General features: G+C 46.9%; 1 protein-coding gene across 1 annotated transcript in view; it reads right to left on the minus strand.

Moving 5' to 3' along the window:
• The window catches only part of mTerf5 (mitochondrial transcription termination factor 5), a 40,938-nt gene that overhangs the window by 2,158 nt on the left and 23,596 nt on the right, over positions 1 to 15,184 (minus strand). Inside the window, exons 5-6 of the mRNA XM_075885637.1 lie at positions 4,858 to 5,103; positions 4,499 to 4,621 (exon numbers count right to left, since the gene is read on the minus strand). Of these exons, the coding sequence (XP_075741752.1) occupies positions 4,499 to 4,621; positions 4,858 to 5,103 (369 nt within the window). The remainder of the gene's footprint in view (positions 1 to 4,498; positions 4,622 to 4,857; positions 5,104 to 15,184) is intronic.

Consider the following 15,184-nt stretch of genomic DNA (forward strand, 5'->3'; position numbering starts at 1 on the left):
CCGCTGGCAGTGTCTGCCTCCATTTTGAAAAGGTATCGCCCTCGCGAAGGTGTCGTGACTCGTATCTCTAACATGCTTGTGCGCCTCGCTATGCCCGGCAGTGCAAAAAAGTTTTGATCGTAGCATTATTTTGGCCGTTCACGAAAGAAAAAGGAGGCAGAAAGCCTAATGGTGCTGCTGTGTCGCGGTAGCTAGCGCCGACATTGTTTGATAACACTGTCTTGATAACGACAAGGTCATCAAAGACGGTTTCTCGTGCGTGCGCGGCATGGACGCTCGCCGCCCGTGTACTGAAGATGTTATCAATGGAGGAGTGTGCGAGATGGCTTCCCCGGATAGCGCATGCTCTGTGGATTATGACTGCACCGATGCTATCCGCAACGGTGAAGTGCTCATAGGCACAGGCCTCCCAGACAGCGCGCGCGATGTCGACTCCGGCCGTGTGCGTGTAGATGCTGATGTGATTGGTGCCAGTGAGGTTCACAATGCGCGCCCGCGAGACAACCATGCGAAAAATTGAGTGCTTTTCGGAGTCAAGTGGTGCGGCAGCGAGGCAAGATGCCAGCAAGGCACGACTCAGAATTCACACGAAAGCCTCCAATTCATAATATGGAGTTTGGTATCAAAGGAGCAGCACGCTTCTCTTTCTTTTTGCTGTGCGAGCAAAAAGCAGTGCTGTACTTCAACACGGACAACGTCTGCATTTGCTGTGATTCTAGAGCAGCTGGACATCACGGTATTCAGCAGCACATCCCTGAGGGCTTGGGAGAATGACTGTTGTCAGAGTGCAACCTCAAATAAATTGAGAGAAGCGTTCCAAAGTCTGACAAAGCTGGTCAAGAAGAAGCATAAGAATGGGATGCATCCAGATTTTTTCCCTGGTGCATTTTCATAAGATTTTATTGCAAATATTTTTTCAATAAAAGTGTTTTGAAACATTTTCCCTTGTTTTCTCAAAACAGCGACTTTGGCACAATTGCCAAGTTGGAGGGAGAATAACTTCTGTTCCATTTGAGCTATCAGCATAATTCTTTTTTTTACAGAAAGATAAGTGCATGCAGTATGCAATACACCAATTTTGATGGCAATATACAGATCAATTTTTTTTTTAAATTGGGTCACACGTGTGACAGGTGAAGGTGGCTTTTTTTTTTTCTGTGAACATTGTTGAAACTGGCCCAGCAAATCGATTTATAGCATATTGCACTCTTTTAACGTCCTACTACATTGTTTCTAAACTGTCGCCTATGTTTTGGTGCTCCCTGCTTAGATGCTAAATAGACTGCTAACAAAGGACCCAGGCGATACATTGATTGTACAATATCTTGGAAACTACTTCACCTATCAAAAAAAGTAATTAAATTTTTAGAATCTGCACATCCAAATCATAAACTATAAAAATTTCACTTAGATCTATACATAAATAAAAAAGTTGTCCATCAAGTGTAGCCTCCCCCCTTGTGTCCTGAAAAAGTCTAATCGGTGGTTTTCCGCTGAATACAGTCGAGCCCACATATAACAGCCCCACTTAAAACGAACTTCCACTTAAAACGAACAATATCCGCATGACCGTCAAAATATACATTGGTTCAATGGCACAAAATCGCACTTACAACGAACGTCTTCGAGCGCTGCCGATCGGTTACAGCGAAAGGAGTCAGCGGTCTGCCGATTTCCCGGGAAACCAATTTCGACCACCGATCAGGCATCGGCGAGGTGCCCGTACATTCTTATTGTTAAACGCCGATCCTGCCTCCGCACCGCTCTAGTTGCCGCTCTCCCCGACCGCTTTTTGTTATGCACCCCTCCGTCCTTTGCCCCCCCCCGCTACCCTGAGTACCACGTATCGCCAGACGAGGCCCGTGTTTTCGAACTGCCACCAATCCTTCGAAGATCAGTCGGCCATCAAGCCTGTTTTTGATCGCTGGTACTGTCGGCGTCGCCGGCCTGGAGTGACCAGACCATTTGCCAACATCGTCGGCCCCCGACTGTATCCGATAGTCTGCGTCTAGTGCACGCGCGTAGGTTACCCCACCGACTGTATTAATTTGCGATTAGTTTCGTTTTAGGACTTGTTTTCGCTCACTTCGCACTCGGCTGAGCATGCCTTCGCGCGCATGTGGAAGCGCGAAAACGACTGTTAATTTGCGCGGAACGAATCGCAAAATATCGAAGTTCGTGAAGCCACGCAAACCCGCCGGCGCAACAAAACGATTTTTCGACAACGGCCGCCAATTCTTCGAACACCGCCGCGCACACTGATTCAGGTGGCCATACACTCTTCCCAAGTTTTTCTACGTGCGAGTTTCGCAGACCTTGCAAGCAAGCTACTCAACCTGCCTCCTTCCCGTGTGTTTTGGTTTTCAAGGTCGCCCTCCCGTCGCATCCTCTCCTCTCTTTATCGCAACTCCTTGCCCTTCTCTCGCAAGTCTGCTCACTTCTCTTGTTCATAACTCCTTCGCCCGTCTCCGCCACTCCGCGACGCCCGCCACACTGGCTCGAATTAGTTTCGTTTTCTGACTGGAAATGGGCCTAGAGCTGTTCCACGCGCTCTGGCATGTGTGTCGCGTGTGCGCGTCTTGCTCGCTCTTGGTGTGCATGTGCGGTCATGATGGCCGACGGGAGGACTAGCACGCTTCTTCGTACCACTCAACAAAACGTCGAAACTGTGACCGCTTGGCTTGAGCGTAATCAGCGCGTTAGGTGCCGCGTTGCGGAGCGCTTGCTTATAGCTGTTGACTACCTGGCAGCCAACTTGCCGCTTCAGGAATCCCTCTATTCAGCTGTGGAGATGATGAATACTTCGTGGGCGGCGGTGACGACTACATGCACGCGAAACTGTTTTTGCGAGGCCGACTTCGTCGACGTCGGGCCCGATGCCGAGCCTGAAGCTTCCGAACAGGACCACTGCGGCGGTGATTTGTGGCCACGCGTCGACTCCGACCTGGGAGAGCGGGTGAGACATCCGTTGCGATGGTTTAATTACAGCCGATGATGATGCCGACACTGCGGAACCGTGCACGGATTGGGGCATTGTGAATTAAGTACGTAACGAGAGCGATTTGGAGGAATCGGATTGCGAGAACGACTAAACTTTGGAGCCAGTGCCTCATGCAGCTTATGCCGTGGGCCTCGGCGAACGAGCACCCAGCCGCTTTAAATGAACTCGAGACCGCCCTTATCGCTTCTGCTCTTCAAAACATGTGCATCGCGGACTTTTTAGGGCAAAAAAAGTTTGTGTTTTCACTCGCAACTTTTTTTAAAAGCTGTGTTTCATTTACTACAAACTTCGGGATACAGCGAAAGGATGCCGCGTCACGCTCAGGTTCGTTATAAGCGGGCTCGACTGTATTAGTAGCCGACAAGAGAATAATCTGTGGCATGTAACGTTGCACATACAATCAAACGAACATAGGGAGTAAAAAGGCTTAAAGAGAAAGAATGCAAACTATCAACCGCAACATTACATACCGCAGACATGGACCAACTCGCCCAGCAAAAAGTTCTTCTTAAAAAGAGAATAATCATGCAATCACATTATGCTGTTCTGATAACTTAACTCTTCTTAGTGTACTGATTCCGCCATAAAGGCTTTAAAATGCCCAAGAACTTGTCAAGACTAGCGTTTCACACTTAGCCCAAATTCAGAAAATCTACAGAAATTATGTTAGCTTTTGTAGCTTGTTAGCACTTCTCTTAATGTCACTCCTGTCTGTGATGTACAAGAGTCTTGAGAGTGCAAAAAATTAATGAATTTCCAGAGAACAAATAACAGCTTCCAGACGTGCCTGTGACTCTGAGACAGCAGTGTATGAAATATGTGCACCAAAAACATACCTGCTAACTTTGCGTACAGTATACACACACATGACATAAAGCTTTAACAGCTTTCTGTTAGTTTAAGTCTTTAACGAGTCAGCTGAGAGAAAAATTATTAGCATGACACTGAAACACAATGTTCGCCTGACACCATGAACTATGCAAATCTGTATTGTTACTCAGCAGAGTCTACGTAACAAAGAAAAATAAAGTGGCCAAGATGGAATGCAAATAAAACGGCAGTGATCAATGCATGCTGCTTCCACACAGGTTTGAATTTATCTTATAATTTTATATTCATATTGCAACATTCTTCAAACACCTGCCACTACATTGTTACTTCAGTCAAGGTGCAAGTTGAAAACTTGTGGAAATATATGAGCGCACAAGGTAGAAGGATTTCGAGCGTCTTTCCTGTCAAGTGCTCTTCTTTCTTTCTTTCTGTTTGTCTCTGTGTGTGTGTGTGTGTGTGTGCGCACATGCGTGTGTGTGCGCGTGTGTGTGCATATATTTCTACATTATGTTGTACCAACTGGCCCATCATTCCACTTTATTGAGTTTAATACTTGTCCTTTGGAGTGATACGTGACAGTCAGGCAGGCTGACAAGCAAAGAGCTTCATTTTGATTCGGAGACATCACAAACCGCTGTGAGGTGGTCAGTGCAACCTTTTGCTCACCTGAAGTCCATACCAAAGTTGCTCGTAGGTAACTCCTCGTGGCAAGAGCCAGTCGACAACACGGCGAGTGTTCAGCAGAGATATTCGCTTGGCTGATGGATGACTGGCCAGCCGCTGACGCACCTGAAGACACGAAGAGAAGATCATTGAATAGAGCAGCCTTACCGTGAACCCCAGTTTCAGTGAAATGCCAGTGGCATGTGAATGCTTGCCTTTCGCAACTCTCTTTCTGCTGCTAGAAATTGAAACACCCAACCTTGGCAACATCTGACACCAGCAAAATACACAACAGAGCTAAAAAAAACCCATCCAACATAGGCAGATATTTTGCTCCAAGATTACGCCTCAATTCTACTCACCTCCGCTTCTGGCTTCCCAAGGAGGTGCGCGAGATACTCTGAAGTCTCGCGGGGTCGGCCGCGGTCGCTGCCGCTGTAGAAGACGCGTGCAAAGTCTGAAGCGGCCATGCTGAGCACGTTGATTGACACCCCGCTGGCAGGGTGCCCCAACTGCGAGAGCAGCTCAAGACGGTGCCGTGCCTTGGACGCATAGTACACCAGGTTCAGCAGGCGGGGACACTCGCGACGCACCTCGAACTCTGCCACCTGTTGGTGATCAAAACAAAAGGGCGGTGACGACACAACACGGGGACAAATGCCAGTTGTAGTTGCAGGTGTTTCTGACCTATTGACCATTTGGCCATCCAATGAATGGCTTTAAAAACGAAAAAAAGGTTTGCGAAACTGCAGTTCTGCTTAATCAGCACACTACATATCAGTCAGTCGTTAAAATGCAACATTCAGCACGAACTACGCCGGGGGAATAATTTTCGAACTGCTCATCTAATTGACATGTCCATTTCAGCGAGTCCCATTTAGTTACCATTTTTACTCACGTAATAAACACACTTTTTTCTAAAAATATCGGAGCAAAGTTGGGGGTGTGTTTACTATGCGGGGCAAATTTTATGAAAACTTTTTCGAGATGAGCAAAAAATGAGGTAATGAAAAAAAAAAGTTGGTCGCTTAGTCTTTCGCAATTGACATAAGCGTACACTCTTTGGAAACAGCTTCTTTGTTGCACTTCACTTATTTTCGGTGATTGATGGCGCTATCTTCTGCAAGCTGTCCCCGTGCCGCCCGCGAACGCGCGCGCCATAAAAGCATTTTGCGGCTATCTTTTCTCGCAATAGTTTGACCGCAACAGTAATATCTGCTGTGATCTTAAGGGGCACCCCCAAGCGTGCGCTACGATGCACTTTGGAGCTTCACGGCAACCTCGGACAATGACCGTGCCGCCGCTACCATTGACCCTGTAGCAAGAAACCAACATTGAAGCAAGCTACCACCGAAGCATTAAAACAAACCATCGATAGCAATATTAAGGGCAAAATACGACTGCCGCTTTGTCCACATGAGAAGTTACAGTTGAAAAGGTAACCTATATCTTGCGTTCCTTGAAATACGTGCGGATAACAAGCACGAAGAGCTAATTGTAACTGAAGCGAGAATCGGGGGTGCTACCATGTTGCAGCAATAGACACGATTTTTTCTGGGTGACAAAAGATTTTTTTTCTGGTTTTCCAGAAATCTGCGACGCGACAGCGACGAATGGCCCTTCGCGACAGCCGTGGCGACAGCAAATTCTGTTGTCGTTCAAAAATGTGATTGGACTTTAAAGTATCGAATTGCGGGAAGCGACCGTCAGTTGGCACGGGCAATTTCGAGGCCTTCATTTGCTGAGTGATTGTCAGCTGCGATGTCTCTACACTCGCACCGTTCGTGAACCACACTGTCGTGCATACTAGATAACTAAAACAGGCGGGACGGGCCGCGCACAAATAGAAAGAAAAACAAGGCGGCGCGTGGCAGCGGGCGAAGGGGGTCGGCAAATAATAAAAAAGGACGGGCAAAGAGCATCCATGGGTCGTTTAGCAGGACTGCAGCAGATGATTATAGGGGGTAAGTTTCTTACGCAAGGGGGGGAAAAATATTCAGATTTTGGCGACTGAAGTTGGGGGTGCGTTCATTACACGAGTAAATGTGGTATTTGAGAAAGCTGCCAACCCTGACGTCATCATGCTACTGACCATGCCAATGCACCACACCCACACACACTCCCAGCGTTAGAAGAAAGTGGATAAAATGTACACGTATGAGCAAAAGTATACACACTACAGGAGTGCATGCTGAAATCAATATCTGCACTGTCTAGTCCCCAGCTATCTGTTTTCAAGAACATTACTCAGATGGAATTTATCAGAGAAATGCTGTTGACAACAGATGGCCCGCCACTAGAAAATGCAGAAGAAGGCAACATTACATGGGCAGCAATGATCCGTTAGTACCGTATTCACTTATATAACTTACGCCCTTGCATAATTTGTGCACCACTAATATTATTACAAGAAAACGTATATTTACAGATATATATAGGTGGAGGTAATGGCTGGCACACTGGCGGGCTGGAATCAGCCTTAACACATTGTAGTTGTCCTCCCTAGACTGGGACACTTTGCCGCCTTATGCCCCAAACTCACTACTACCTTGTGACACTACCCCACAATGTAAAAGTGCCGACGCCACACTTGTCACAAAAGTGGAGTGTTGGGTGGCACATACGGCTTCAGTCTTACGATGTGCACAACAATTTATTGCGGTGGCATTGAGTGCGCTGAATCGACAACTACCTTTATCTCGTAGGTGAGGTCAGTGACTTTGCACAGAACTTTGTATTTTTCGTCATAGCGAAATGAGACCTTTTCAGAGAGGCAGATGCGATGACAGATGATGATGATGATGATGATATATGATGTTTAATGACGCAAGGGCCATTGATGGCCAAAGAGCGCCAGGAAATGATATCGGATGAGAGCAATGGTTATGGTAAATGGCTGTAAAAGGGCCTAAAATTCTGCGCTCTAAAGATGCGTAAGACATATATTTATTAAAATCTTGAAAGTGAAGTTAAGCATGCCTGATGAAAATGAGTCTTTAGTTATCATGACATCATAAAATAGGAGCGTTATATTAGCACCGATTTCTCGCCAGCGCCCTTGGTCCCAAGGGCCGGGAGACAGGTGCTCTTTTGGATGTAGCATCCGCAGCAGCAGCCTCTTTTCAGAGGCCGTGCTACCGATCACTTGAGTAGATAACATGGAAAGTATTTACTTCCTTTAAATATGCATTCAATGCATTATATTTAAAAAGAGGTTCGCGACCAATAAACATAGCAGGGTGAAGGGGTATGTGTTCCTTGTACGCTAGTGGAAAATGTTTTTTCCTGTAAGCCTCTAGCTCAGAGCATTCAAGGAGTATGTGAAGTACGGTAAGTGGACGGCCACATCTGTGACAGCTGGGTGGGTCACCACTGGACAAAAGGTGTGTGTGCGTGCTGTGTGTGTCCCCTATTCTAAGCTGACAGAGACTCACCTCTGTACGGCGTGTTTTCGACGTGGGTGGCCAGTTACCGAGGTATGGTTTAATCAAGTGTAACTTGTTATGAGTTTGTTGATCCCATAACTTCTGCCAGTAAGCCCTGAGCTTTTTTCGTATGTTTCGTTTTAGGTCCATTATAGGGACAGCAACTGAGGAGTTGGCAGAGCTTCTGTTAATTGACCTGGCGAGCTGGTCGGCCAACACATTTATTACGTTGTCAGAACCTAGGGTAGATGTATTACAGCAGCTAAGTGCTGTTCGCAGTTCTGCTAAGCAGAATGGTGCATTATATGTCTCATTTCTTGCGGATTTTCTTTCTAACTTTTGTTTTTCTATTCGTGCTTTGTAATTCTGGAAGGATTCGGAGTAGTGTGAGGAGCTCGATATATGTTCGAAATGTGTGCCAAGAGAGTTGGCTTGATCTTCCAAGCTTTCCCCGAGGCTATTTACTAGTGGAAGAGAATACGTTTGTTGGCCCTTAATTTTCTTTACCTTATTCCACACTTTTCCCTCATCTGTGTACGAGTTGATGCTCGATATAAACTTTGTCCAGCTCTCTCGTCTAGCTTGTCGACGCGTTCTCCTTGCCTGCGATTTGACCCGCTTGAAATTTTCCAGATTTTCAACTGTAGGGAAATCGCGAAGCAACGCCCATGCTTTGTTCTGAGTGGTCCGTGCTTTCCTGCATGCGTCGTTCCACCTTGGGACTCGCCGTTTAGAAGACATGCCGCTCGTTTTGGCAATACATTTAGATGCGGCATCAAGTATAAAAGCTGTAAAATACGTGACAGCGTCATCTATGGTCAGGGCAGACAGCTCAGTCCATGTCATGTGTGTAAGAGTTCTATACCCTTCCCAATCAGCTGAGTCAATCTTCCATCAAGGAACCTGCGGGAGGTAGTTGATCTTTGTTCGGCGCACTCAGTATGAGCGGGAAGTGGTCACTCCCATAAGGGTTTTTAAGAACGTTCCACTTAAAAACAGGTAAAAGGGATGGTGATGAAATGCTAAGATCTATGGAGGAGTACGTGTTGTTTGCAAGGCTAAAATACGTAGGCTCCTTTATATTTAAATCACATAAACTAGAAGAGAAAAAGAGCTGCTCAATGAGACGTCCTCGCGCATCACAGTGAGCATCGCCCCACAGGACATTGTGTGCATTAAAATCACCTAGAACCAGAAACGGCTCTGGAAGTTCATCTATTAATGATTCTAGATCATGTCTGTGTAGCTGTTGATGCGGTGGTATGTACACAGAACATATGGTAATGAGTTTGTTAAAAAGTACAGCTTGAATGGCCACTGCCTCAAGGGCCGTTTGGAGCTTCAAATGTTGGCATGCTATACTACGATCAGCTATAATGGCTACACCGCCAGATGGTACGACAGCCTCCTCCCGGTCTTTTCGGAAAGTAATATATTGTCGTAGGAAGTCCTTGTGCTTAGGAGTTAAGTGCGTTTCTTGCACACACAGTACTTTCGCGTTGAACATACTCAGAAGTTCTTGGACGTCATCTAAATTTCTAAGTATTCCCCTTACGTTCCACTGTATGATGTTGTCCATAGTGGGGAAAAAAAAAAGGGAAAAGTGCTGTGTGCAGAAAAGACGGAGATTAGCTCATTTTACAGGGCCTTTGTCAGGCCCTGTAATCGGCGTTCTGTCCTTTTGGGGGCGGTCGAGAGAAGCTCGTCGCTCCTTCGGCGCTTCCTGCGCTGTTTGGCTTGGACTGGTGTCCATAGCCTCTTGCGAAGCACTGGACGCCCGCTCTACAGAGCGATCTGTGCGTCGCTTAGACTTCGCCTCGATCGACGAAGTCTTTGTCCCTACCGAGCTGGGGGTCGATAAAGCCCCCTTGGCCTCTTGATTGCCCTGGCTGCTGCCAGAGCTTGTAGAGGTCACTGGTGTGAACAGGCTGAATTTGGGCAGGGCAGCGCTGGCTGCTCCCGCCGTAGGGGCTTGTGGCATTGGCCTCGGCTCGCTAGGTGAGGTCCGGGCAAATGCCAAGGGCCTTTGTGGTGCCGCCCCTCGTTGCACCACTTCGGCGAAAGGTGTTTTTAGTGCCAATGTTAACGAAATCCGTTGTCTTGCTTCCCTGAATGTGATATTTTCCTTTACTTTTATAGTTATTATTTCCTTTTCTTTTTTCCAGGCTGGGCACGCTCTGGAGTATGCGGGGTGACTACCTTCGCAATTAGCACAGAGGACCTCATCATGACTACATTCATCAGCACTGTGGCCGGTTGTGCCACACTTAGCACAGATCAGCTGCCCTCGGCAGCTCTGGGATGCATGACCAAATCGCTGGCATTTGAAACAACGCCTCGGGTTTGGAATGAAGGGTCGGACATGGAGCTTTATATAGCCAGTTTCGAGAGTCTCAGGTAAAGTGGTTGAGTTGAAGGTGAGTATTAAGTGCTTTGTTGCTATTTCGTTGTTGTTGCGTCTGATTTTGATTCGCTGGACATGTATTACACCTTGGTCCTTCCATCCATCAAGAAGCTCTTCTTCACTCAGTGTCATGAAATCTTCGTCCGATACCATGCCCTTAACTGTATTCATGGTACGATGTGCGCTCACAGAGACGGGGATGTTACCAAAGGCTACAAGATGCGAGAGTTTATTGTACTGTTCCTTGTCTTTCAATTCGAGAAGCAGATCTCCACATGCCATCTTCGTGGCTTTATAACCGGTTCCAATGGTCTCTCTTAAGCACTTGGCCACAAGGAAGGGTGAGATTGCTCTAGCTTTTGTAGATGATTGTTCGCAGTGGAGGACATGGTATTTTGGGAAAGTTTCTCTGTTTTTGGGCCAAAGCAGTGAAGTTGCGTCGGTGCGTACCCTTTTCGAGGCATTATCGGTTAGAGAGGGGGTCGAGGATCCCATGGAAAAATGTGTATTTTTCAGTAACGGCGCCTACCACCCACCACGGAGTCCAACAAGGGGACGTGGCAGAGCATGTGGGCATGTCTGCGCAACGCCAGCAGTACGCAGTTACTATAACCCAATATGGTTTACCCTAGTTTGGATAGCCACACAAGGTTAACCCTTGCCGCCAGGAAAAACAGAAGTAAACGAAGAGAGTAGAAGACAGGACAGATAAATAGTAAGAGATAAAGACGAAGATGTAAGGAGAGAGAGAAAGGAAAAGGCGACTGCCGATTTCCCATGGGTGGGTCAGCCCAAGGGTGCCGTCTACGTGAAGCCGGGTCCAAAGGGTTGTGTTGCCTCTGCCGGGGGGCCTTAACGGTCCAATCACCCAGCGTCGGCTCAACCCCCAGGATCCCCTTTTCCCCGGACACGGCAAAGCCACGCACGGCTAGGCGTGGGAGGGAGTCACAACTCCCCCCTTAGCTCGGGTCCGTGGTGTCGCTACACACCAAATGCCTACTTGTGCAGGCGCCCCTGCGGGGGGATGCGATGACAGAGTAACAGTAAACCGAGCGTATGTATATAAAACATCCCAGCGGTGGGGATCATACTGGTCTTTTTGAGAGGCTTGAGAAAGTATGAGCTGTTCTAGGGCGATCTGTTGTGCTGTTTCGGCTCGTTTTACGGCATTGCGAACGTACCGTACTAATTCGAATTTAGGCAGATAGCTTTTTTAAATTTCTTTGTATCAAGATCTAGGGTCGGCTTCGATTCGAAAATGTTGAAAAACGCGCCATTTTTCATGGAGAAAAGTGCTGCACAACTTGTGGCATTGAGGCGGTATTGTAGCCGTTAGTAGCCAACACCTAGCTTAAGTACACACATGAGGCTGCCATTTTGATCTTTGTGAGTGTGGCGAGGCAAGCCATTTGTCATTTCCAGTTGCGCTTCAAGTAGTCTGTGTCATTGTAGTGCCGCATATAAAAAGAAAGTTGTCCTAGCCATGGCATTCTCGTTCAACGTTCAAGTCAGATGAGACTTGGGAGTGGACAAAAAAATGTGCATCGCTGGCCAGGAACTCTAATAATTGTTAGGGTTTAACGTCCCAAAACCACCATTTGATTTATGAGAGACGCTGTAGTAGAGGGTTCTGGAAATTTGGACCACCTGATGTTCTTTAATGTGTAAGCACATGAGCCTCAAGCGTTTTCGTCTCCATCAAAAATGCGGCTGCCGCGGCCACGATTCGATACTGCGACCCGCGGGTCAGCAGTCAAGTGCCTTAGCCACTAGACCACCATGGCGGGTATCCCAGGAACTTTAATTCTGCGCTCTTTTAAAGGTCCACTCGACAGGTTTTACAATTTTGAGCTGACAAGCGCAATGCGTAGATGGGGCGCTTACGATGAAATCTACCAAAACATGCAACGCTACGCGCCGCGGAAATGGGTCACATTTCTAGATGAACGCCGCTCCCTCTTCTTTCCGCGGACGCGCGCCCAGAGAATGAGGGCACCTATGAATTGCCCTACATACATGACAGCACATTGACGTTGGTCCTCTACATAGACAACTGTGCTTTGACGTTAACAGTGGCACGTGACATGAGGAAATTATTTAACACGACATGCATAGTTCATATAATTTGTTGCTTGAAGAGATTAATAAAACTTCAGATAAAAATTGACATGCAATAAGGAAATGTGTGTGTCTTTTTTTTTATGTTTTCCCCATGAATTGCAACGAGATGCTGGGCGAATGTGGTGTTGTTTCGCATGCATTCGGTGTCCACGAGCACAGTGAATCGAGCGGACAGCCATAGAAGCCAATCTAACGCTCCTACTCGTTCACGCACTCATTGTGCTCATCTACTCTACCGCGTCTAAGCCAGCATTTTCAAGCCATCCCGTAGAAACAGGCAGTAGACCATAAAGTAACACTGCTCAACAAAACAACGCCGCTTGCGTGCTTGGGTGTGGGGCTTGTTCGGGCACCTCATGTACACTGACCTCTTGCTCAAATACCGGAGAAGGTAGGGAAGAGATTTGGCTTGCGAAGGCTAGGCGGGGAACTGGCAAGGGTTTCACGCTCACCTTCTCTCATCCTCTTTTCACGCCGCTTGCGTGCCTACGCGTGTCAGAATTCTGGTGCTCTCTAAAGTTCCGCATACGAATGATATGCTTCCTCCGGACCAGTTTATGACAATGGTAAGCAATGATCACTTTTGTTATCACTTTGGGGCGGATAGCAAAACGTGTTCATCGCAAAGCAACCACCATCACTGCGGCCCCGTCGAGACAGCACAATCAGGCAAATGCTATGGTCGAAACTTTCCGAAATTTGAAAAGCCCGTCCTTGCATGTGAAAGCCTCCCAGATGCTTGCGAGCAATGCAGGTAATGTGTACCCGCCTTAACAGGTGTGTTAGATGGCCAGCCACATTGAACCTTATTAGAGGGCTGACACAACCACATGGTCAGAGTTTACAGACGGACTCTGAGCTTGGTGCAGCCACGGATCTAAGGAGTCTGCTTCCGCCGCGTTAAAGCACATTCCATCCACTTGTGTCACATTTGTGTAAAGGGTTGCGAATGCTCTGTAACGTCTCTGCAACGTCAAAATGACGTTGCAGATGAAGAACCCCAAGTGGGAGGCATGCTGTTCACTAAGCTTCAGCCATTCAGTGGCGGCTGAAATGGCTGAAATGAACGGCCCATTAGATGGGCACATAAAGAATGGCTTCACTGGTCCCACACCTCCCGTACAATCTATAGCAAGTGCGAACACTGTTAGTCTGCTGGTTAACTCAAGCAGTAAAGCAAACATTTCAGATAGGTTGGTCTCGAGTTCGATGCCTGAATCAGGAAAAACTTTTCATCAAATAAGATGCTCTACTTTCAAAGAGATATGTGTGATTCTCTATTTACAGCAATACCTTCACAGCAAACAGGACTGGAAAGTATGTCTAATGTACTGCGTTTACTCGAATGTGAGTTTTTGGCACATTTTCGCTACCTACAATTGTCTCTTGCATGACAATCGAATGCTGAAACACTAAAATTTTTTTTTCCTGGATGCCGTGAGAAGTCACCCCTCATGTTACCTTTGTAATCACAATATAATAGAGTGAATACAGTAACCAAGTGATGAATTATCTATACTATCCAAGAAAAATATAAAACAAATGTCTGCTACATCGACCAACTTTTATGTCCTGCATGATACACTAAATCTGTTCTTACTTTTCATATGAGCAATACAACAGCTGAAATTGTCATCATCCTGCAAATTCCTTTATATGTGACCCCAGCACAAAACTCCCGTGTCTTAAGACAAAACTGTGTGTTTAAGGGTAAAGCAATTTAGGGTCTCTAAAGAGTCAGCATGTACCGTCATCTGTGGCTGCTGCTATCGTGATGGTCAATTTGCTTAAGCGCATGAGAGAGACCGCCTTCTCTCGCTAAGTGAGTTTGCTCTCTTTTGCCACCACCTTAGAGTTTGCCACATGGCGAGAGAGAGCGAATGACATGCATTGGCTATTGAAACGTTCTCTCACTAGCGAGAGACAACGTGCCGCACAACAGTTCACCGGCCACCCCGTGTATGTAGGCACTGGATCTTAACCTGCAACGTTGTGCCAGTAGGAGATTTTCTTTGCATAGTTGAACAATAAAGATTCACAGTATGCGCGTTAACTAGAAGCAGACTGCATTTTCCGCTGCTCACCAGATTTCACGTTAGTGAGCCTGAAATGCCCTTTGCTACATGCTTCGCTCCCTCCCCAGTTTTGTTGCTCACGTGGAGGGCAGACTCGGCACGGCTGCTGCGCAGATTGTCTCCATCGGCTGGCATGGCTGATAAGCGACTGCATCCAATAGCCAAGTACGGAAAATTTTCACATTTTTTTTTTTCTTTCCGAGTACCCTGTTTTCTATTTATCACACATTAACTCTCTTCCTGCAATCCAATGTTAAAGGGGCCCTGAAACACTTTTTAAGGTAACCATTCAATGAATTCACCGAAAGAGCTTATTGCTTCACAAATTTAACGCCACAAGAATTTTAGGAATCTGTCCAGCGTGAATGGAGTTACAAAGGTTTGTCGCATGCTGCAATTGCATTTTCTCTTTTTCTCGTCCTGACGAAAGCCCTGGAAGCTAAGCAGGGAAGGATGGCAGGGCCACAGAAAAACGTCATGCGCGCTTCGTGACCTTGAGCACTTCTTTCTTTTTTTTTCGAATGCGCGACTTTTTCAGTGTGATAACGCACACGCGTGGACAAGTAGCGGCATCCCGCAGCTATCTCTGTAACGAGTGGGCGCCCCATGTAGAAATCAGACAATGGCTGATAGATGGGCTTACTACGTGTGATTTTTGGGCATA

This window comes from Rhipicephalus microplus, chromosome 1 (genome assembly GCF_043290135.1).
Source record: "Rhipicephalus microplus isolate Deutch F79 chromosome 1, USDA_Rmic, whole genome shotgun sequence".
Lineage (NCBI taxonomy): Eukaryota > Metazoa > Arthropoda > Arachnida > Ixodida > Ixodidae > Rhipicephalus > Rhipicephalus microplus.